We start from the raw sequence: 22,152 nt of genomic DNA, 5'->3' as shown, positions 1-22,152 counted from the left end.
CTCCCCAAATACTTCAGGTCTCTCCTGGAGGGGTTGGATTGGAATGATGCCAGGAAGAAAATCACAGTTCTTGCTACTCTTCACAATTCCCTTTAAAAAATCTCTTGGGGGGGGGGTGCGCCTGGGTGGCTCAGTGGGTTAATGCCTCTGCCTTCGGCTCAGGTCATGATCCCACTGGGATCAAGCCCCGCATCGGGCTCTCTGCTCAACGGGGAGCCTGCTTTCCCCTCTATCTCTATGCCTGCCTCTCTGCCTACTTGTGATCTCTGTCTGTCAAATAAATAGGTAGAATCTTAAAAAAAAAAAAAAATCTCTTAGGGGCACCTGAGTGGCTCAGTGGGTTAAAGCCTCTGCCTTCAGCTCAGGTCATGATCTCGGGGTCCTAGGATGGAGCCCCTCAAGGGGCTCTCTGCTCAGCAGGCAGCCTGCTTCCCCATCTCTCTCTGCCTGCCTCTCCGCCTACTTGTGATCTCTGTCTGTCAAATAAATAAATAAAATCTTTTAAAAAATCTCTTAATTTCTGTAGTTTTATATATTCTGCACATAGGTAATTGCTTGGGGTTAGGGGCGTGCTTACAGTTGAGGGACCAGTATGGATCCCTCTGAGTGGGTGCAATAGAAACAGGCCGTCATCTCTCTTTTCATTCAGTTAGCGTTTACCATTCATGGTCAGCAAATATAAGGCTCAGCAAGGAAAGGCCCAAACAAAGGAAAAGCCCCATTTAATATCCTCTTAGATGTGGTCATCTCCTACTATATATTAGGCACATAGGTGTGTCTGGGACATAAAAAGCCTGATCACTGAAGTTTACAGTTTAGTGGGGGATTCACATACATGAATAAGGAAATGCAAGTCAAAAGTAGTAAGTGCCAGAAAACAATGCATACTTTGGGAGCTCAGAGAAAGGAGAGATTATAAAATCTTGTGGGAACAAGACAGGCTATATATAGATAAGCACGTACATAAGTTAATTAATACATGATGATGTTGTTTTTGTTTCATACTAATTTAAGCTTGAGGTCAAAAGCCCTAATGTGGGAACCTAAAAGGCAGGCACCTTGGTGAGAGTGACAGAGAAACAACAGGTGCTTTGGAAGTTCAGAGAAAGGAGAGATTGTTGCTGAAAATCTGGGGTTAGGGAAGAGCTAGCAACAAAGAAAAGAGAGAAATACTAAGGACTGCTTCATGGAAGAAGTAACATTTGCATCAGAATAGAAAAAGAAGGACTGATTTTGAAAATCTTTTCCTAAAGGATGGGTACTTCAAGTAGAATGAAGCAGCATGATCAAGAGAGAGCTGGAACATGAGTTTTTCAATTTGACCCTACTGTACGATATGTGAAAAAAAAAAACAGCAGGAGATAAAATTTGAGAAGGTGAGTCAGATCAGATCACAGAACCTGACTTCCAGGCTGAGAACTGTGGACATTCATCTGTGGATGTTAGTAGTCATTGGCAATTGGACGATCAATGTAAAATCACACTCACCAATCAACCTGCCTTTCCAGGTTCCAGGATTAGGGCTTTTGACCTCAAGCCTGAATTAGTATAGGACAAAGACACCACCATAATATATTTAATTAATTTAGGTACTTGCTTATCTATATATACTTTGTCTTGTTTCCATAGGTTTTAAGAACACAAAAGCAGCTAATAAGACAAGATATAATATGTTAAAGGGAAATCAAGGAGAAAAGTAAAATGAAGTCAGAGAACTCAATTAAGAAAATGTATGTCTTAAAGCCCAATTTGACCCTAAAAGTTACCAAAGTCATTATAAAAGGAAATTGTTCTAGCTGCATCTCTACTCTTTTTAACAAAACCCACTCAAATTAGATCAAGAAAAAAGAAGTAAGGGGATGTTTAAGAACATAATTCTCAAAAGAAAAAAATCTGAGAATAGAAACTCAGAAGCACCTGGGGTCAGAGCAGGTCTAGAGCACTAAAGAGTAGAAAACAGAGGCCACCTTTTTTTATTTCCAAGAGGCCATCTTATCTCTTTCTTCTTCTTTCTATTCTTATTGTTTTTGTGTGACTTCTACTCATTCACCTTGCAAATGACCCTAAATGGTGACTCTACTATTGAACCTCCATAACCTTTCTGTTTGTCTTTGGACAGCTAATTAGCTCAGCCTCTCAGTGTCTCCTTTGCAAATATTTTGGAGAGAAAATTCATGGACCTAACTTAGGTAAAATGTCCACTTCTAAGCCAGTCCTTTCTGTAAATAAAGATGAGGTCATGTAATTTAGCTCAATTTAGGCCAACCACTCCAGCATATGGATGGAGACAGTGTCCAGAGAAGACTGTGGGAGGGAACCCATCCATTATATAAATGCCTCTCTTACATAAATTCCATCAGTGCTTCAAGGACTCCTCACATTTTTGGGGTCTTGGTCCCTTTGGAGAATTCATGGAAGATATAGATCTTTTCACCTTAAAAATCTCATGAAGCTTATTCAAAATTTTGCGTGTAGTTTAGGTGGGTTTGGGAACCTCTGAAAATTTGATGTGCATGACTTGAAATGTCCTTTATATAAAGCTAAGCCAACTGTTTAGGAAAAGCATGCCTACCTTATATCCAAATGATGCTGAACAACCAAAAAGTAGACTTTGAAAATGTCTTCCTACTTAGCAGGCCCTGTACCAGGTTCAGCGAGGGACAGACAGTGGGATGAGACAAAGTTTCCTCCTTCGGGGAGTTCACAGTCTGCTGAGTGCATGTGTAAATGACTGCATTTAATGCAAGACATTCTCACTACATAGCAGCAAAATGAGTAATGGGCTGTGGAAACTCAGAGGAGGGAATGATTAATTCTGAATGAAATAGAGCACTTCACAGGTTTACATTCCTCTGCATACAGTATGATAACATATATCATCACCATTTTAAGGAAACCTGGATTATCCAGAAAAGTTCTGGCTGCTGAGAAATAACAAGCTGGCATTGTAGTGCTCCTCATTTTATCCTTTTCAGTTCAGGAAATCCACGCTACTGCAATGTGCTATAGAACAGAGAATGGGGGGCTTTATAATTAGGCAGTCTTAAGTTGATATCACCCTGTTGCTCACCAACTATGGGTCTTTAAATAAGGGACCCTACTTCTCTGAACCTCAGTTTCTTCACTTGTAAAATAAAACTGAAATACCTATTTTGCATTACTTTAAAAAATTTATTATTATTATTATTATTATTATTATTATTTATTTTGAGAGAGAATGAGCAAGGGATAGGGTCAGAGAGAGGCGCGGGTAGGGGGGCAGAGAGATAATCTGAAACAGACTCTAGGCCCATCACAGAACTCAAGGCAGGACTTGATCTTTCAACTCTGAGGTCATGACCTGAACAGAAATCACGAATTGGTTGCTTAACTGACTGAGTCACACATGTGCCCCTTGCATTGCTTTTTAATGAAATAATGTTTGTAAGACACTTCACAGAGCCTCTGGAACATAATAGGGGCCCTAAAATGCTAGTCTTTTCTTTTATTTATTTATTGTGTGTGTGTGTGTGTGTGTGATCAGATATTCAGATTCTCTATCAGAAAGCATTAGAATTTTTAATATAGGAAGGGTTAAAATAATCATTATGTAAGGACTCTGCTTCAATCAGCTATTGCAACAATAATACTGTATAACAAACCTCTCCCCACAATTCTGTGGCTTACAATACCCACTCTTGCTCTGTAGATAGACTGTCATTCAGCCCATCTAGGTCAGCTGAATTGGATTAGCTTTAGGACGTAGATCAGGTAGTCTTGGTCCAGGCTATGGGTTTCATTCAGGTCTGCTCCACATTTTTCATTCTGGAGCCAGGCTGGAATGACAGACTTGGGCATGCTCTCCTTGTGATCACAGAGAGTGAGGCTGGCCACACAAGCACACCTGAAACCTCTGCAAACATTGCTTTGGCCTCAGAAAATCACACAGTGAAACCGAAATTAAAGGCTGGTAAAGTGCACTCTACCACCATGAGGCCAATAATTCAAGCCAGTATGGTGTCTGGGTAATAGAAAAGTCAGAAACTCAGTGAGCATCTGAGAAAGGGAGGACTGGAGAGGTAGAGTCAAATGCATAGAGATACAGTTGCACCTCTCTCCATCACCCACAGCCTCTTCATGCACTCTGTAGCCATCTTCATCCTTGAGTATAGGAACGTGGAAAAAACTCCAAGCATGGCAGCCTCTGCCTTCTCTGGCCAGAGCACAGTCTCTTTGCATTGACAAGAGGCCACACTGTGTGCCCCTTCCTTGCATGCCATGCAATGACTTTTCACACCAACTACCCAGAGTGATGCCAAACTTCACAAGTTAAGGACATAACGTTCTTAAGACTGTCCTTACTTCAGACCTCAGCCATAAGTTTTGGGTCCCATTCACATTTTTGACCAGTTGGCTGCAAATGTGGGGGTTCTCATTTTCTCCTCAGGTTCAGTAATTCATATCAATAACTCACAAAAGTCAGGAAAGTGGTCTACATAGGATTACAGTTTCATTATAGCAAAGGGATACAAATCAGAACCAGCCAAAGGGAGAGACACACAGGGTGAGGTCTGGTGAAAGGATCCCATGGTGGGAGGATCTCAACACTTCCATTGTCCTCTTCCTGGGGTGCCCGTTTGCCCTACTTTCCTGACACATCCATGGCGACAATATGCAGAGTATTACCAAACAGTACTCACCTGAACTTTGGTGTCTTGTCTAGAATTTTTATTGGGTTTTTCTTATGTAGACATGTTTGGTTGAATCATTGGCCATGAAGTTGATCACAATCTCTAGCTTTTTTTGTGGGATGGCCAGTTCCATCCTGAGTCATCACTTCATCACCAACTTTCTTTGGTCCCACCATCTGTGATCTTGTTTGCATAAACCATCAGGGCTACCATGAATAAAAAGACACTTTTGTCAACTCAAGAAATCCCAACAATTTAGAGGATACATCCTAGGATCTAGGAATAAAGGTTGGCCAAATTCTTTATGACACAACACATCTGTGTTTTTCCATCAGAATTCAAGCTCTTCAGGGCAAATGAGATGTCCTCTTCATCTCTGCATACCCCATGGCCTATAGCCTAGGATCCTCCTGGGGAAACACTGATTAAATTGGTAAAGCTAAAGCCTTAGATAGTTATAGAGCTTTAGAGTAAATGAGTCAGGAGAGACTTTGGAGACCATTTAGACATTCCTACACATTCACTTTCTACGTGAGAAAATGAAGTACCAGAAGGTCCATGTGATTACCTGAGAACCCACTGAGAAAACTGAAGACCTACTTTAGAGTGTTATCATCCCAAACTGGACACCTGCTCCTACTGCCTTGCCCTTACATGCATGAACACAAACCTAATCATATATACCCTACTTTCTTCTTTACATCAAAGAAACCAGAGATCAGCTATAAAAAAGGAAAAGGCAATAGATATGAAGATAAGAACTGAAACCTGACTATAATGTAAACCTTTGAATGCATTGTATCTAATTCCTGACCTTTCCATGCTTCTTTCCTGTGATGCACTAAGAAGTAAAGTACATTCCATTTTCATCAGCTTGTTAGAATATGTGGCTTCTACGAAGAATGCAGTCATCTTTTCTTATAGTTGTTCTATTTAACCTTTGCCTATTGTCAAACCTTTAAATTAAAAAAAAAAACACCTTAGGATCAAAACTATAATACATTTTAACACTCTCATCTGGAAGCAAGATTATCTTGTGAACTCTTTTCCCTGACCAGGTGTAATGTGTTCTAGCAGTTCTCCACTTACGACTTAACCAGGATGGAACAGAACATACCTTTAGCATCTATCCTGTTACACTGAAGTATAGAGAATGTTGACTGAATGAATAATAAAATGAGTGCTTTTTTAAAAAAAATCACCAGTATATAAAGATTAATCTAGCCTGATGCCTCTTATTCTCCACTTTTTTTTTTGAAGATTTTATTCATTTATTTTTCAGAGAGAGAGAGTACAAGCACAAGAAGGCGGAGAGGCAGGCAGAGTGGGAAGCAGGCTCCCTGCTGAGCAAGGAGCCTGACAGGGGATTCAATCCCAGGACCTTGGGATCATGACCTAAGCCAAAGGCAGATGCTTAACTGACTGAACCGCCCAGTCAGTTATGCTCCTCTTCTTAACTCCCCACCTTCCCACCACTAAAAGATCGTAGTACTGCTTATTCATGTGAAAGGCCACACTCTATTTTACCTACCGTTCCTGGTCAGTCTGGTTATGGAGAAAATATTTGCACCATGAAACATGGTAAATGTATAATTAGCAGAACTTTTAAACCTATTGGTTTTCATTTCTGAAGGTGAAACAAAAACATGGAAGAGGCAGGGACTGGTAGCATTGGATATGCACCTAGGCAATGTGCTTATCTAGATATAAAGCCTCGTTCATGTTTGCTGACTCTGAACCCTAATGCAAGTCTTGAGATAAGATGCATCCCAATTTTTACTGTCAATAATGAAATCATAATAGGGGAAAATGCATTTGTTTTTCAGTGAGTTCAACTCATGCCTACCCAAAGCTGGCTTCTTACCGACCAGCAGGACAGCTCCTTTCTCCACCTTTGCTGCTCTCAGTCTTTTTGAACACCTGTTTCACCTGCATTGTGCAAATCTGTGCATTTCTCTACGTGAAGCAGCAGCCCTGGTATTGTGAGGTCTACAGATACAGGTAAAGTTCAGTTTTTTAGTTTTCCTTTCTGAAGGTGATACAATGAGTCCGCAATGTCATTGTACAACTTGTTTTGCACATATACCCTTAATTAATTAATTAATTGATTTTTATTTTATTAATATATAATATATTATTTGCTTTAGGGGTACAGGTCTGTGAATCATCAGTCTTACACAATTCACAGCACTCACCATAGCACATACCCTCCCCAATGTCCATAACCCAGCCACCCTATCCGTCCCCTGATCCCCAACAACCTTCAATTTGTTTCCTGAGTTTAGGAGTCTCTTATGGTTTGTCCCTCTCCCCAGTCCGTAACTTTTTAATTAACAAAAGTTGTGTCTCCACACTGCAAAATATCAATGACCAGATAGAACACAGAACACAGTTAATGGGTAGAGTCCTGGGGTGAGCCATGTGCAGTGGGTGGAAAAAGATCTTCACATTTGTTGTTGATGTGTAGACCCAACCATTGGCTGACTGAATGAATGTACTCATTCCCTGGTGGTTTGGAGATCATATAGACCAGAGGTCAGCAAACGTTTCTTGTGGAGGGTCAGAGAGTAAACATTTTAGGCTCTGTGGACCTGACAATCTCTGTTGTAATTACCCAGTGCTACTGTTGTAGTGAAAAGCAGCCATAGACAATCTGTAAATAAGTAGGTGTGACCATGTTCCAATAAAACTTTGTTTATACAAAGATGGGGATGGTACTTGCTATGGTGAGTGCTGTGAACTGTGTAAGACTGATGAATCACAGATCTATACCCTTGAAACAAATAATATATTATATGTTAATTAAAAAAAAAACTTTATTTACAAAAAGAGGTGTTGAGTTGGATTTGACCTAATGAGCTGTAGTCAGCTGACCCCTGTTTTACCAGATATATTTGTTTAAATTTATTTGCATTTTTCAAATGAATAATATGTTAGTAGATGGTACCATTTTTCTGATTTAACTGAACACTAGACTTAGGGAAAGTCTTTAACTATAAATTAAGGGTAAAATGTAGTGAACTATGCCATAGATATTCAAACTTTGTTTTTTCTGACAAAACCTGCCTGACCTCCAAAGGAAAGGCAGAAAAGGAGCATCTCTTTTTGAAGTAAGGCTTGTACAAACTCCTTTACACACACTCTACTGTGATCCTGAAGGAGCCGAGCCCCAGGAATCAGTGAAAGATTTAAAACTATCAAATGATGTCCCAGATTGTCATTGAGATCCTAAATTCAGAAATTCAAGTATTACTTGGAGTGAGAATTCATAACCAGATTTTTCTCAAAACAAGATTTTTCTCCTAATTGGAGTGTGTGTACTCAGAGATAATATTCTGATTGAATCTGGAGGACAAGAACGTATAGCCCCAAGGGTGATGGATAGGTAATCCTGCCTCTATCACTAACGGCTATGCTATGCTATGCCTTAACTTTCTTATCTGCAATGTAAGTATAACAGATTAGATACACTTTTATGTTAAACTCTATAATTCAGGCCTTTGGTCTATCTGTCCCCTTTGTGCAAAAACACTTTGTGGCTACTGATGATTAATGTGTTCAGCAAATAGTCACTGAACCTCTGCTCTATGGAAAACACATCTCAGGACCCTAGGGAACCAAGGATTAAAAGACTTAAGTCTATTTTTTGGGAACTAATTTCATCTATAACAAGTTATAGGAGTAAAAATTTCAAGCTGAACAAGAAAGTGGATAGAAACTAATTTGTAAGTTTGATTATTTAAAAAAATGAATATTGCTAATAGATCAATCTGGACTGGGAAAACCCATCTGTTAAGTACTTTTCTGAGCAAATATTCTGTGGCATATCTGTGCTAGGTGCTAAGGATTTGTAAATTTGAGTAAAACAATAACAAAATAAAACCAAAAGAGACAGTTCATATTCAAGGAACTCTCATCCCTGAGATGGAAAATAAAAATATGCAAATGAATAATTGCAGTGAGCTAAATTCAGTGCTAGAGGCAAGAATGGAGTCTGGTAGTTATGCTTGCCAGTGAACTAAAAACAAAGCCGTTCAGATAAAGGGGTGGAGAGGGAATGGAGTACATGACCCAGATGTGTGCAAACTGTGATATTTGGGGAACAGAAAATATTCCTATGTTTGGAATAAAAGGAGCATAAGGAGACTGTCAAAAGATAAGGGAAGGAAGGCCGATAGAGACCAGAGTACACAGATCTTCTGAGCTTGCCTGAGAAGCTGGAACTTAATTTATTAGCAAAATAGAGCCATAGACACTCAGAAGCAGGAGAGGGTCATGTTTGGATCCTCAGTATGAGAGTGGATTAGAGTGGGCAGATTCAAATTGAGGGCCTGAGTCAGTAGGCTTACATAAGTCCACAGAAGAGAAGACAACACACACACACACACACACACACACACACGCTCACTCTAATGCATACAGGCACACGTGTGACAACACACCTAACCATACACACACACACACACACGCAGATAGCCATGGTTCATTCATTCTGAATTGAAAGGAATGCCATAGAAAATTATCATCCAAGTCCTTTCAAGACAGATCACGTGTTCTAAATGGAATGCTAGACAAAGAATAATTTTGACTTGTTTTAAATTTTATTTCCGCTTTGTCATTGCAAAAAGTGAACAAAATATGTTCTGGTGGTTACTGGCTGGAGCAATTTGAAAGCTGAGATCCCATGGTAGTGATAAACTTTTTTTTTTCCTACCACCTGATAAAAATAGAATAAAAGATCCCATAAATGCTGGCAATTCTTTTGTAGTAAGTGCTTTCTGGACAACCAAAGTAATTTCTCAACGAATGTGAGTTTGGAGAGAAATGGGACTGGAAATGCGACTCTGATTCCTGGTTCAATTTTAAGTTTTGAGAGTACCACACTGTGGCCCATCGCCACCATCAACTGCATCACAGTGGCGTTTATCTTTTCTAAGGGAAAGCCATTTCGAAAACCCATCTACACAAACTGTGAGTATATGAAGTTTAATTTTTCTTTTCACATTTTCTTTCCGTTTCCCCACCCTCCCAGAGTCCCAGGTCGGTGATGAAGGGATGGCTGAATGCCAAAATGGAGCGCTGGTATTTCTACTGGTTGTATAATGCTGTTTTGACTTGATTCATTCTTCTAAGTTCCCCTTCTAGCTATCCACATTTTTCATTATTTTATTCAGTTTTCTCTATTTTCTCGGATTTGCCTTGTCATTAAAAATATAATTCTGTTCTAAATTTTTTTAAATTGAGTGTTGAAGGACATTTCATAGGTGGTAGAAGATTGGGCAGTAACCTACTCATTGGCAGATAAACACATGCATTATTAAATAGTCACGTGAGTCCTGTCCCATTGTGAGTCATCAAGAACGATTTAGAGCACATTTGTATATGTCAAGGTATTTTGTAAGACCTTCTTTTAAAAAAAATTATTTATTTGAGAGAGAGTCCACAAGTGGGAAGGAGTACATGAGTGGGAGAAAGGGTAGGGGGATAGGGAGAAGCAGCTTCCCCACTGAGAAGGAAACACCATGAGGGTCTCCGTCCCAAAACCCTGGTATCATGACCTGAGCTCAAGGCAGAAACTTAAACGACTGGGCTACACAGGCGCCCATGTAGAAGACCTTCTAATCAATTCAGATACAACTTGACCTCTTTTGTAGCTTCATAAAATTGGACAAGTTACTTTAACCATTCTGTGCATTTCTTAAGTCACCAGTGAGGATGAACATATTTTCATATGATTAAACATTTCTTTTCTGAATTGCTTATTTATATTTTTTAATTCATTCTTTTTAAAAATCTAATGTTAATAGTGGCATATAGTTTGAGAACTCAAACTACTTTATTCAAGTAATTACTAGTTTTCCCAGAAGATTTTATTACTTAGTATTTCTTTGGATCATTTATTTCTTAATTAAATATAATGCCACCCTTAGCATACATACATATTCATGTATATGTATGGCTTTATTAGATACATACTTTATATTATGTGAGTTTTTATATTATATTTAAATATTTTATTTTTATTCATTCTAGGAAGAGAGACTGTGGGGGTAGGAGCAAGGAGAACAGGGGAAGGGAGAGGAAAGGTGGAAGAACTTCAAGCAGACTCCCCACTGAGTTCAGAGCCCATGTCGGGGCTGGATCCCATGATCCTGAGATCATGACGGGAGCCAAAACCCAGAGTTGGCACTGAACCCACTGAGCAACCCAGGCACCCCTATATTATATTTATATATGTTATATACCTACAAATCAATTTTTATATTATTAATTAGTTCCTAAACTATCTTTTCTGTCTCATTAATGTACCAGTCTATTCTTGATCTAAAAATTATAGTTTTATTCATTTAGCTATAGTTTTATAATAAATTTTAATGAATAGTAAGATTGGCATAACTTCATTACTCTTCACTTTTCACAAAGATTTCTTACTTTTCTTGCTTATTCATCCTTCCAGATAAACTCTATAACAAACTGTAAGGTTTAAAAAAAATCCCTTTCTGAATTCTGATACTTTGGGAAAAAATTATTTGTTAACACAATTTAGTCCTCACATTTAAAATCATGCCATCCTTCTCTATTTGTTCATGCTTTTTTTTTACATCGTTCAGTAAATATTTATTGTTTTTTTCCATTGTAGATCCTGAACATTTAAGAAACTTATTTTGTGTTTTTTTAATATTTTTCTTTATATTGTGAGTGACTTTTTCCCATCACATTTTTTAAACATTTTTTTATAAAAAGATTTCATTTATTTATTTGACTGACTGAGACCACAAGTAGGCAGAGAAGCAGGCAGAGAAAGAGGAGGAAGCATGCTCCCGGCTGAGCAGAGAGCCCAATTCAGGGCTCGATCCCAGGACTCTGGGATCATGACCTGAGGCGAAGGCAGAGGCTTAGCCCACTGACCCACCCAGCCCCCCATCACATTTTTTTAACTGGTTATCACTAAAACCTGTAAAAGTTATAGTGTTGTTTATTTTCTATCCAGAACCCTTTTTGAACTTTGCTATTATTCCTTGATTCTTGAGTGTTCTAGAAAGATAATTAATATGATCTGCAGGTAATGCTTCTTCTTCTTTTCCAGTAATTATATTGCTTATTTATATTTTCTGTCTTAGTATACAGTCCAGAATTTTCAGGATAATATTAAATAATTGTGTTGGTAGCAAAAAGTTCTACTCCTTAATAAAAATACTTCAGTTGTTTTCACCTGTAAATATGATTTCAAATATTGGTTCAATATTGGTTCATGTAAAGAAAATACCTTTTTATTTCCATGAAATAAACCAAGAACAGGAGATGTATTTCATCAAATGCCTTCCCATCACCTACTGAGATGATGATGCCTTTTTTTTCCTTTTGACCCGTTGTTAGAATCTGTTATATTAATAAACTTATTATTAAGTTATCTTCATATTCTTGAGCAAACCCTACTTATTTGTGGTGGATTATACTCTTACTAAGTTGAATTTTATAGTATTTTAATGTCTGCATTTTATATTGGATTGGTCTGATGTTTTTGTGCAGTGTTTTGTTAGATATGAGTATTAGATTTGAAAACTCTTCGACTTTTTCTTTCCCAGAAAAAATACTTTGTAGATAGGAATTGTCTATTCCTTGGCAGTTTGCAAGAACCCAGTAATATCATCTGCCTCAAAATCCTTCCTTTGAAAGATTTTTTTTAAAGAATTGATTTAAGTTATTTTATTTTTAAACTGTTTTTTAAATAATAATTTTTTGGGGGGGTCTGAATAATTCTATTTCATCGAGATTATCAAACCTTAGCATCAGATTTTGAGTGGCATTTTCTTTGAACTTTAATGCCTTCTCTAACTTTTAACGTTCTCATCCTGTATGTCTTATGTTTCATGTATTCTTTTTTAATTTAATTTTATTTTTCAGTGTCCCAAGATTCATTGTTTATGCACCACACCCAGTGCTCCATGCTATACATACCCTCCTTAATACCTACCACCAGACTCACCTATCTCTCCCATCCCTCTCCCTCCCAAAACCCTCAGTTTGTTTCTCAGAGTCCACAGTCTCTCCTCTACCCCTCCGATTTCCCTGGTTTCATTTATTCTTAGCAGAAATGTATTTTTATTGGTTTTCTTTAAAATTTAATAATACTGTCTTCCATTTTCTAACTTGTTAATTTTTGCTTTTCCCATTCTTTCCCCCTTCTTACTTTGTCTGAAAAAAATTGTAATGTTTTAATTGTCTTTATAATATATGCATTTTCTTTTATTTTTATGAAATTAGAAAAGCATTCAAGATCAAGAAGTATATTTTGGGTTACATTCTTTACATTTTCATGTGTCTAATTATGATTGAATTTCTTCTTTGACCCACTAGTTTAAGAATAGCAATTTTTCATTGGGGAGGGTATGTGCTTTTGGGTAAATTGGAAGGGGAGGTGAACCATGAGAGACTATGGACTCTGAAAAACAATCTGAGGGGTTTGAAGTGGCGGGGGAGTGGGAGGTTGGGGTACCAGGTGGTGGGTATTATAGAGGGCACGGCTTGCATGGAGCACTGGGTGTGGTTAAAAAATAATGAATACTGTTTTTCTGAAAATAAATAAATTGGAAAAAAAAAAGAATAGCAATTTTTCATCTTCAAGTGGGAAGAGATTTTGTTTTCATTCTCTTACTACTCTTCTTATCAGTAGCTTACAAATGAAATGGACTTGATTTCCTTTTTGACCAAGAGATGTTTAGAATTTTGTTTTAAATTTCTATGTTGGAAAGGATTTTTCATTTAAATTTGATTAATAATTTTTACTTTCATTATCATGATCAGAAAATCTAGTCTATAAAATTTTTGCTTTAGAGAATTTACTACAGATATGCCATCCCATGGCACAACCTGTAAACTCTAATTTTCAAAATAAGTCATAGATATTAGAAAAGTAAGCCTTACTCCTCTTTCTAAATTAGAAACATACATTTACTATATTAAACTAATTTTAGTAATTATTTACATTCTATTTCTTCACAACCCCACCTTTTTTCTGTATAGCTATTTTGTCAAGGGTTTTGACAGCATGCTAATATCTTCTTTTAATTTTATGTATTCTATAAACTTCTTCCTGAATTTCTTATGAGATTTCTTAATTTTGATTCCATTTTGGTAATGCCTTTAGCTCTTCTCACAACAATCAAGATTTCACTTTATGTTTTAAGGTTAATCACTTATAGTCCCTTTTTTAAATTGTGAATATATTTTATAAGGAGGATATGATATATTGTATTAGCTAGCACTTTAATTTGAACAGTAGCTACAAAGTCTTTTTTCATAAATTGAATTAAGTGAGAATTGGATTAGTTACAACATATTGACTTAGAGTTTGTGGGTGAATTCAAGTTCTACATCAAATCTAACTGCTAATTTTAAATAAAAAAACTTTATAAACAAATTAACAACATAATCTCGAAATAAATCACATACTCTCAAAAGTCTTGGAACTAATATTAAAATATCAAACGATTTTATTTTGATATAACAGACAAGTCTATGGGCGCCTAGGTGGCTCAGTGGGTTAAGCCTCTGCCTTTAGCCCAGGTCATGATCCCAGGGTCCTGGGATTGAGCCCCACACTGGGCTCTCTGCTTAGAGGGGAGCCTGCTTCCTCCTCTCTCTCTGCCTGTCTCTCTGCCTACTTGTGATCTCTGTCTGTCAAATAAATAAAAAAAATCTTGAAAAAAAGAAAAGACAAGTCTGTCCCTGTCTTAATAACCTTGGACAGGAGATCAACTTTATGATGATGAGATATAGAAAAAAATACAAATTTAATTTTTATGGAAGTAGGTATGAATATTTGTGACCCCTTCCCTTTCATGGTCTGAAAACAATCTGTAGTGCCTTGCCAAGGACTTGTCTTTCCAAATTACCTATGTAAAAAGAGTTTCAACTTTCCTCATCAGTAGAGATTGATCAGGGGAGGCAACATTCATCTGGTTCCTCATTATGTTTTCTAATCAAAGCTGAATTAAATGAAGTCTTAAGCGTTTGCTTCCACAATGGTCATTTGTGCACCCACCTGGCCTGGTTTTCAGATCGTCAGTCTAAGGACAATGTGATGTGCATTGCACTCAGTTGGTTCCTGTGATGACCGGGCCTTCATCAGCTTGGACATTTGGGGGCATCCTCTTCTTCCCAGTAGCTGGGTCCCTGAGACATGGAGACAATGGTTAAAATGAAAACTCCATACAGCCCCTTTTCTGGGCTCTTCTTATCATCAAGCTATTCAAGTCACTTTATTTTGGGAAATAAGCAATCCTGCAGCTCCTGCTTTTCTTCTGTCTGCCTCACACCTCTTCCATGCAAGCCTGAGTATTCTTCTGGGAGGTGCTGCATCTAGTTGTGTATCTAAAGTGAAGCTTTGGGGCACCTGGATCATTAAGCATCTGCCTTCGGCTCATGATCCCAGGATCCTAGGATCGAACCCCATATTAGGCTCCCTGCTCACCTCTCTCTGCCTGCTTCTCCCTCTCTCTCTGCTGCCCACCACTGCCCCCACCCCCGCTGCCGCTTCTGCTCTCTCTTTCATTGTCCCTCTCTGTCAAATAAACAAATAAAATTTAAATAAATAAATAAAGTGAAGCTTGGAAGAGTGTGTGGGCACATGTTGGGCACAAGGGTGAAAACAGAACTCTGATATCTTAAAAAAAATAGAAAAGGGCCAGCAGTAGAGGGCAGTTACTTCTGATTTCTGGTTATAGAGGCCTATATAGAGTTGGGGGCTGGCAGACCATAAACACTGGAATAAATGAGGTGGAGAGAATATAAGAGAAAACCTACTTTGCTTGTTTGTTTATGAATTTTAACACTTGTAAGAATCATTTATGTCATGGCAACACAGATGAAATGCTACTCTTTTGGCCTGGAGATGCTAATCGTACCAAAAACATTTCTAAGGCACCATCTACAAAGTGCCCAAGAGCTCTGAGGACACAGGTGTTGGGAGGCTTGGAGGGTTAAGAACAGTGGTGCTGGCACCTTGCATCCTGGGAAGTTTAGCTCCCCAAAGCAAAGCCATTTGGGCTGGTTGGAGAGAAAGAACCCAACAGATGTACAGGAGAGTTGCTCATTCTTTCCATTCAGAGTCCTAGAAAAACACATACAAAGACACTTTTAAGTGGTTACAGTCTAGTAGATTCATAAAGGAAGATCAGGCAAAGCAGAGTGGTCCATAACCATACGAAATAAAACTTTGTAAGAGAGGCTGGGGAAGTCTTTTTAAAAAAGTGGTATCTGAAAAAAAAAAAAAAAGTGGTATCTGAATTGGCTTTTTTAAAGAAAAAGTGGAACTTGCCAAGACAGGAAAAATATCACCTACACAGTGTATGTTGTCAACAAAGGCCTCCGTGGAAATGGCAGCTATGTGATTTAACTTCCCTAAGACACATAAGGAAGAGCCATCAGAGAGCAGATCAGAAAGGCAGATTGAAATCGAATTGGGGAAGGCCTTGAACGTCAGTTGAAGACCCTGGACCTTAATCTGTAGGCAACAAGGAAGAATGAAGTGGTGCTGAGGGGACTGACTCTCCGTTCAGGCACGACTCACTAGCTGTGCGGTGATTTAGGGCCTCTCTGGGGACCTTTTACATGAGCTGGTCCCTGCGGGGTGTCCTAGCCTCCCTGGACTTCTCAGCTGACGTGACTCCTTTATGGAGTTTACCGTAGTTAATTGGCAGTTTTCTGCACCTCGCCTTTCAAAGAAAGATGTTACAATACAGCCTTTGTCTTATAAGCATTAGAACATATTTTAAAGCATATGAGGATATATCAAAACATCTGAAGATGTATCCGGTATTTGCCCAACAGAGATCATTGGTTCTGCAGTGTGTGCCAAATTATATGAAACATTCATTTAGTATCTAAAAATAATGTTTTGGTGTTTCTTCAGATATATTTTCATTTCTGCTGATGTCTGCCTTGGGTCTCACAGTTTTCATTCTGTTTTCTGACTTTCAAGATATATACCATGGAATGGAGGTAAGAGCTATTCATTATCACATCTTCAATGACTCACATGTGCGATGGAACCATATCTGCGCCATTAATTATTACCATATTCTCTCTGATATTTTAATATTGTGAGGTTCTTCTCATTTACTAAAACAACAAATAGCTTACCTGGCTCTCCCATATGTGACCCTCTGATTGTTTTCAGATTATCTATATTTTCAGTCAGGGACATTTATCTCTTCACACCTAAAATACTATGTGTGGATATTTTATCCTTCCATGTTATACTAATATAATAAATTAATGTATTAACACAATAATAACTAATTCTTCAATTTTAGTTTTTTTAACATATAGTAGAAATCCTTTATGATGTAGTTGTAAGGAGTAAGAAAAAGTAGACATACAGGCCAATCATAGTCTCTCTGTCAGACATCGACTGCAGGGAGTTTTATTTCAGTGGACATCATTTAATCTGGGGTGCAGTGAGTTAAAATAAAATTTATCAAGAGGTCATTGAATCCATTCTTGGAGCCAGACTTGTGGGAGAAATTTAAAAAAGAGGATTGACTCTTGATTTGCAATCTCTAGTTTTGTTGTGAAGATGAGCCCCACCCAAGAGATATGATGATGTGGTGACATGAGACCACCCATGCTTCAAGAGGGTGTAACATAGAAGTGAGAACATAGGAAGAAGGAGTTCTTATGGGGCCGTGTCTATCATGGGAGGCTTCATGGAGGAGACACAATGTGATCTGGGTCTAGAGGATAGGCTAGGTTTTGCTAGGTAAGGGGTAGGGGTATTTCCAACCAGGAGAACAGCCTGAGCACAAGCAGAGAGGGCTGGAAGAATCTCTTTTGTCTTGGAAATGCAAAAGAATGTAGGGTGGCAGAGATAAAAATCAAAAGCCAGACTTGTTTCACAGAACACCTGGAAGACTGGCAAAGATGGCAGCACCATGCTATGGAATGTGATGAAGGCATGGCTGGATGGAGAGGGTCAGGGAAGTTTGGGCTCTCTTCTGAAAGCAACAGGGAGTCATTGAAGATATCCAAACAGGTTTTTTTCAGCAGAGTTTTTAAGGATGACTAAGTAGATGATGGCAGGAAGGCTACATGCTAGAGCCAGAGAGGCTGTGGACAGAGACGCAGTTAGGAAGTGAAAACCTAGATCATTTAGTCACTTACAATATATTATGAAGCTTTAGCGCATGCTTGGCACTAGGGCTCCAAAGATGAGTAATATGTGGGCAACCCTCTCAAGTAGTTCAGGGACTAGGAGGGAAGACCATCCCACAAGCAGATGATTCCAAAGCAATATGACAGGTGCCATCCAAGCCAAGAGATGGAGAAGAGACCTCCAAGATGAGGGCAGGGGCCACAGGGAGGGCAAGGGCCAGGTTCTCCCCTGGGATCTGACCCCCTACCACACCTTATAACCGTCTCCATACACAGCCTGTGTCTCACAACCTCAGAAAGTCTGTCTGTACTTGGGGAAAAAAATAACAAAGTGTTACTTTGAAATACCCCATATCAGACTAGGGGTGAGAATTGCAAGTGAGCTTCTAGACATGGTGAAAGGTCTGTGGGTTTAGTCCTAAAGGCAGCTCAATCCCTGTCCTTTACTTTGGGTCAGAAGGGCTCTGTGTGAATAGTCTCTTGCTATGGATACAGCATGAGAAGTTGTAGTGTTCACACCTATTACCTAATTTTGTTTGGTGGTCAGTATGCACCTTTTAGTCCTTAAAAGGAGGTGGGTTGAGTGGGTTCAAATTCCATCAAGCCATTAGATTTAGTGCTAGGACCATTTGTTCAGAAAATTTCCACCTAGTTTCAAAAGCAACTTGAATCTCTTTCCCCTTTATGTTTTACTCATACATCAGTTTTACTGAAAGAATGAACTCCAGGTAGATTTTGCTTTGGGAGGATTAGAAGTAATAGTATTATTAAATGAACAACTTCATCTTGTATTCTCTTTCCTGTTTTTGAAAAGATAAAAATGAAGAGAGACACGCAGGTTCCAAAGTGCTTTGTCTCATGTGTGTGACCCATAGCACATTTTCCAAAGTCTCTGTCAGGCAGTCAAGGGAGCACAGGCCCAGAGGCAGTCAATTCTCATTTGCATTCTGGCTCTGCCATTTATTGATTGGCTTTGAATCCTTGGGCAAGGTACTGACCTCATCCGTGAAGTGGAGAAAGCCATCCCCACCCTCCAAGCTCAGAGACTTGTTACAAATATAAATTAAACAAGATCATTAAGATATTTTGTTTGAAAATGGAAGATATGCAAAGCATAAAGGTAGTATTTCTTTTTTTAACAGCTCATCCCAACCCTGACATCATGGAGGGTTTCAGTTTTGGTGGTAGCCCTCATCCAATTCTGTGTGGCCTTCTTTGTAGAGGTAAAGTGATTTCTATACATCTCTTACTTTCTTTCTCGGGGAAAAATAGGTATCATTCTCAACACATGCCTGTTTTTTAATGCAACCTCTTTTGTCCCCAAAAGTGTTAGTTATTAAGGTTTTGTAAAAGCTGTACATGCTCTCTTTGGGGGAAATTCCATGGAGAGTGATCTAAAATCTCTAAAGACTGGATAGAAGTGCTTTTAGGAGCTGTAGCATAGAAAGCAAAACATTAAATTAACTCTAATGTAATCTCCCATGAAGGCATTATACTTTTCTAGTATTCTCATGAGCTAGTAGAGACAAGACCAGGTGACCTACTAGCTCTAAAATTCAATGAGACCTTTCGAGTGAAGAACTGTCTTCAGAAGGGCTTCCTTAATTAAGAGAGAAAGGAAGCCATTTCTCATTTTAGTCAATTCTTATCCTTGAAAGTCTTCCTCTATAGCATTTTTCTTCTACTCAATGTCACTAAATGACTTCACCTACTCAGTGAAAGTTTCAGGCACTATTGTTTTTTTTAAAGGGACAGTTAAAAAAAAAAGATTTATGTATTCTAAGTCCCTTGGGGAAAGGGATCAACCAAATTTTAAAAAATACATACACATGCACACACACCCACACATATAACTGTATATAATGGTATAAAATTTCTCGTACTCTTTAAGGAATTCCATTTTTGAGCCTATATATTTTTAAATAACCCTAAAGGAGAGAGAAAACTTATGTGTATGAAGGTATTCATTATAGTATTATATCAGGTATTATCTCAGTATTATCTGAAATTTTAAACTCAACTCATGCATTCAAAAATAGACATGCTGTTTGTTTAAATAGTTATACAATTTGATAAAAAATGGTATTTGATCATTAAAGGTGATTATTAAAAGGCCATAGCTATAAACTGTATATGACAGCAAGGCTAGCATAACCAAAAGTGGAATGCAAAATTTGACCACTTCTATTATGAAGAAAAAAAAAAGAGAGTACCCCCCCACCCCTGAATAGAAAACAAAACCCATTGGAGTTCTGGAGTTTATCCATTCATTCAGCAAACCATTATGTGGCACCTCCTATGTGGCACGTGGCAGATAGCAGTGATTTTTTTTTTCTTTCCTTGATTTTGAGTACATTATTTTGTTATTATTTCAGTCTGGCAGTAAAATAATTCTAAGTGAATCAGCAGCCAGGATTTAACTAGAAAATCTGTAGAAATGAAAGGCTGTAAGCTTTGGGCAGATTTCTCTCAAGCACTCTTCTTCCTCAAAGGGAAGCACCGGGGGGAGCTGCTAGACATCGTGGGGACAGCAGGAAGGAGAAGCTGCTTCAGAAGCAGCAGTACTAAGCACATCTCATAGGAAGACCTGGGGGAGCGGAGTGCGGTGGTGAGCAACCTGGCTGCAGGGAAAAGTAGGCTCATAATTTGGTTGTTTTCTCTACCTGATTTCTCAGGATGTCATCCTTCAAAACCAAAAGCTCTGGCTATGGATCAAAAAAGAATTTGGATTCTCCTCTAAAAGTCAATATAAAAACTGGCGAAAAAAGCTGGCAGAAGACTCCACCTGGCCTCCTACACACAGAACAGATTATTCAGGTGATGGCAAAAATGGATTCTACATCAACCTCGGCTATGAGGACCATGAACAGATTCCAAGAGCAAAACTCGAATTGGGAGGCCAAAGCACAGAACAGCATTTTTGGACGAGGCTGTAATCAGAATTGTTGTACTTGCTTCACAGCATCTCCTTGTTCCCTGAAACTAAACCATTATGGAAAATGGATCATAGTCTATCCTTTTCTCTCTCCATTGGATGATTCAAAGGGTGTTTCTCAATGTACTGAATCTTGCAAAAGAGAACTTTAAATATGATTATTTGGACTGTATCCTCTCCTATTGAGGAAAAAAAATGCCCTTCCTGGATTACCTTTTTTTTTTTTTCTAATAAACTAGTCACATTGCATAGCATTATCCTGGCTAAAATGCGCAAGTTTTCATGGTAGTGAAATTAGGAGTATGAACATTGGTAAAACAAAGGAAAATTGAAGACCAGTTTGATGTTTGAAAGTTTCAATAATATATTTTTATTTGCATCTCCAGAAATAAAAGAATTTGGGGGAAAAGCCTTTCTCTCAATAAATCATCATAAATTTACTTAATCTTCTATTCACTTGAAAAGATCATTTATGTGCATATCTTTTCCCAAGGTCACAAAATTCCTCTTTTTGCTTCTTTTGTATGGCTTTAACGGAGAAACAAGAATTGACATTTACTTCAGAAAAGTCAACACTAACTGTGGTAGTGTGGGTAAAGAGAGTGTTGGAGATGTCTGTTAATTGTCTATAATCTTGGCTTGGGCACAACTTATATCTAAGCAAACTCCACTAATGTTGGCATCTTCCAAAGGATATGGTTTTGGGCTCAGAGAGCAAGAAAATCCTGGGTAAATCACAAAGATAATGGGATAACCTTTTAAAATGTACTTTTCACTTAAAGAAGCATGGCACTTCTATTTACTTTTTGCTACTGACAGATTAAACCTCAAGTACTAAGTTGAAAAGTTGGTTCAAAATCAGCATTGCTCATCTTAAAAACAATCCTGGGGAAGGGACCCATGATGTTTGTATCTACAGCATGACAATTATCAAGCTACTAAACAACCTTAAGTTCCATTTCATCTTTTTATTATCTTAATCAATTCTTAATGGCCACAGGAATGGTAAATCTGCAGATATATGCTGCACACTATTACCTTTAATATATATCCACCTCACTGTGACCTTGAGAGGACGTATATCCCTAGTGAACATTTTAAATTAACTACTAGGCGTTTTTTGTAAAAATAAATCTGATTTTGCCAATTTAACAGATTTCCAGTGACTCATAGGTGATTAGTTAGCCAGTTCTATCCCATGAGTGCCAATTATGTGCCAGATACTGTGGGATGTATGGATTCCATACACCTTCACAATTCTGGAATCTTTAGGATTGAAAAAAATGTTAACATTTCAGCAATACATTGCTCTGAATAGTATTTTTTACTATGTTCTTCAAGCCAGTAGCATAAATGCCAATTCCTATAGGAATAAAGCCTTTATATTTACAT

General features: G+C 38.1%; 1 protein-coding gene across 1 annotated transcript in view; it reads left to right on the top strand.

Moving 5' to 3' along the window:
- ATP13A5 (ATPase 13A5) overlaps positions 1–20,798 on the top strand; it is a 102,749-nt gene extending 81,951 nt beyond the window's left edge. Inside the window, exons 26-30 of the mRNA XM_044254822.1 lie at positions 6,497–6,671; positions 9,439–9,641; positions 16,585–16,673; positions 18,968–19,048; positions 20,501–20,798. Of these exons, the coding sequence (XP_044110757.1) occupies positions 6,497–6,671; positions 9,439–9,641; positions 16,585–16,673; positions 18,968–19,048; positions 20,501–20,761 (809 nt within the window). The 3' untranslated portion in view covers positions 20,762–20,798. The remainder of the gene's footprint in view (positions 1–6,496; positions 6,672–9,438; positions 9,642–16,584; positions 16,674–18,967; positions 19,049–20,500) is intronic.
- The last annotated feature ends 1,354 nt before the right edge of the window (positions 20,799–22,152 follow it).

Source organism: Neovison vison, chromosome 6, assembly GCF_020171115.1.
Source record: "Neovison vison isolate M4711 chromosome 6, ASM_NN_V1, whole genome shotgun sequence".
Classification (NCBI taxonomy): Eukaryota; Metazoa; Chordata; class Mammalia; order Carnivora; family Mustelidae; genus Neogale; species Neogale vison.
The sequence above is the reverse complement of the archived record's forward strand: the minus strand, read 5'-3'. Positions and strand labels throughout refer to the sequence as shown.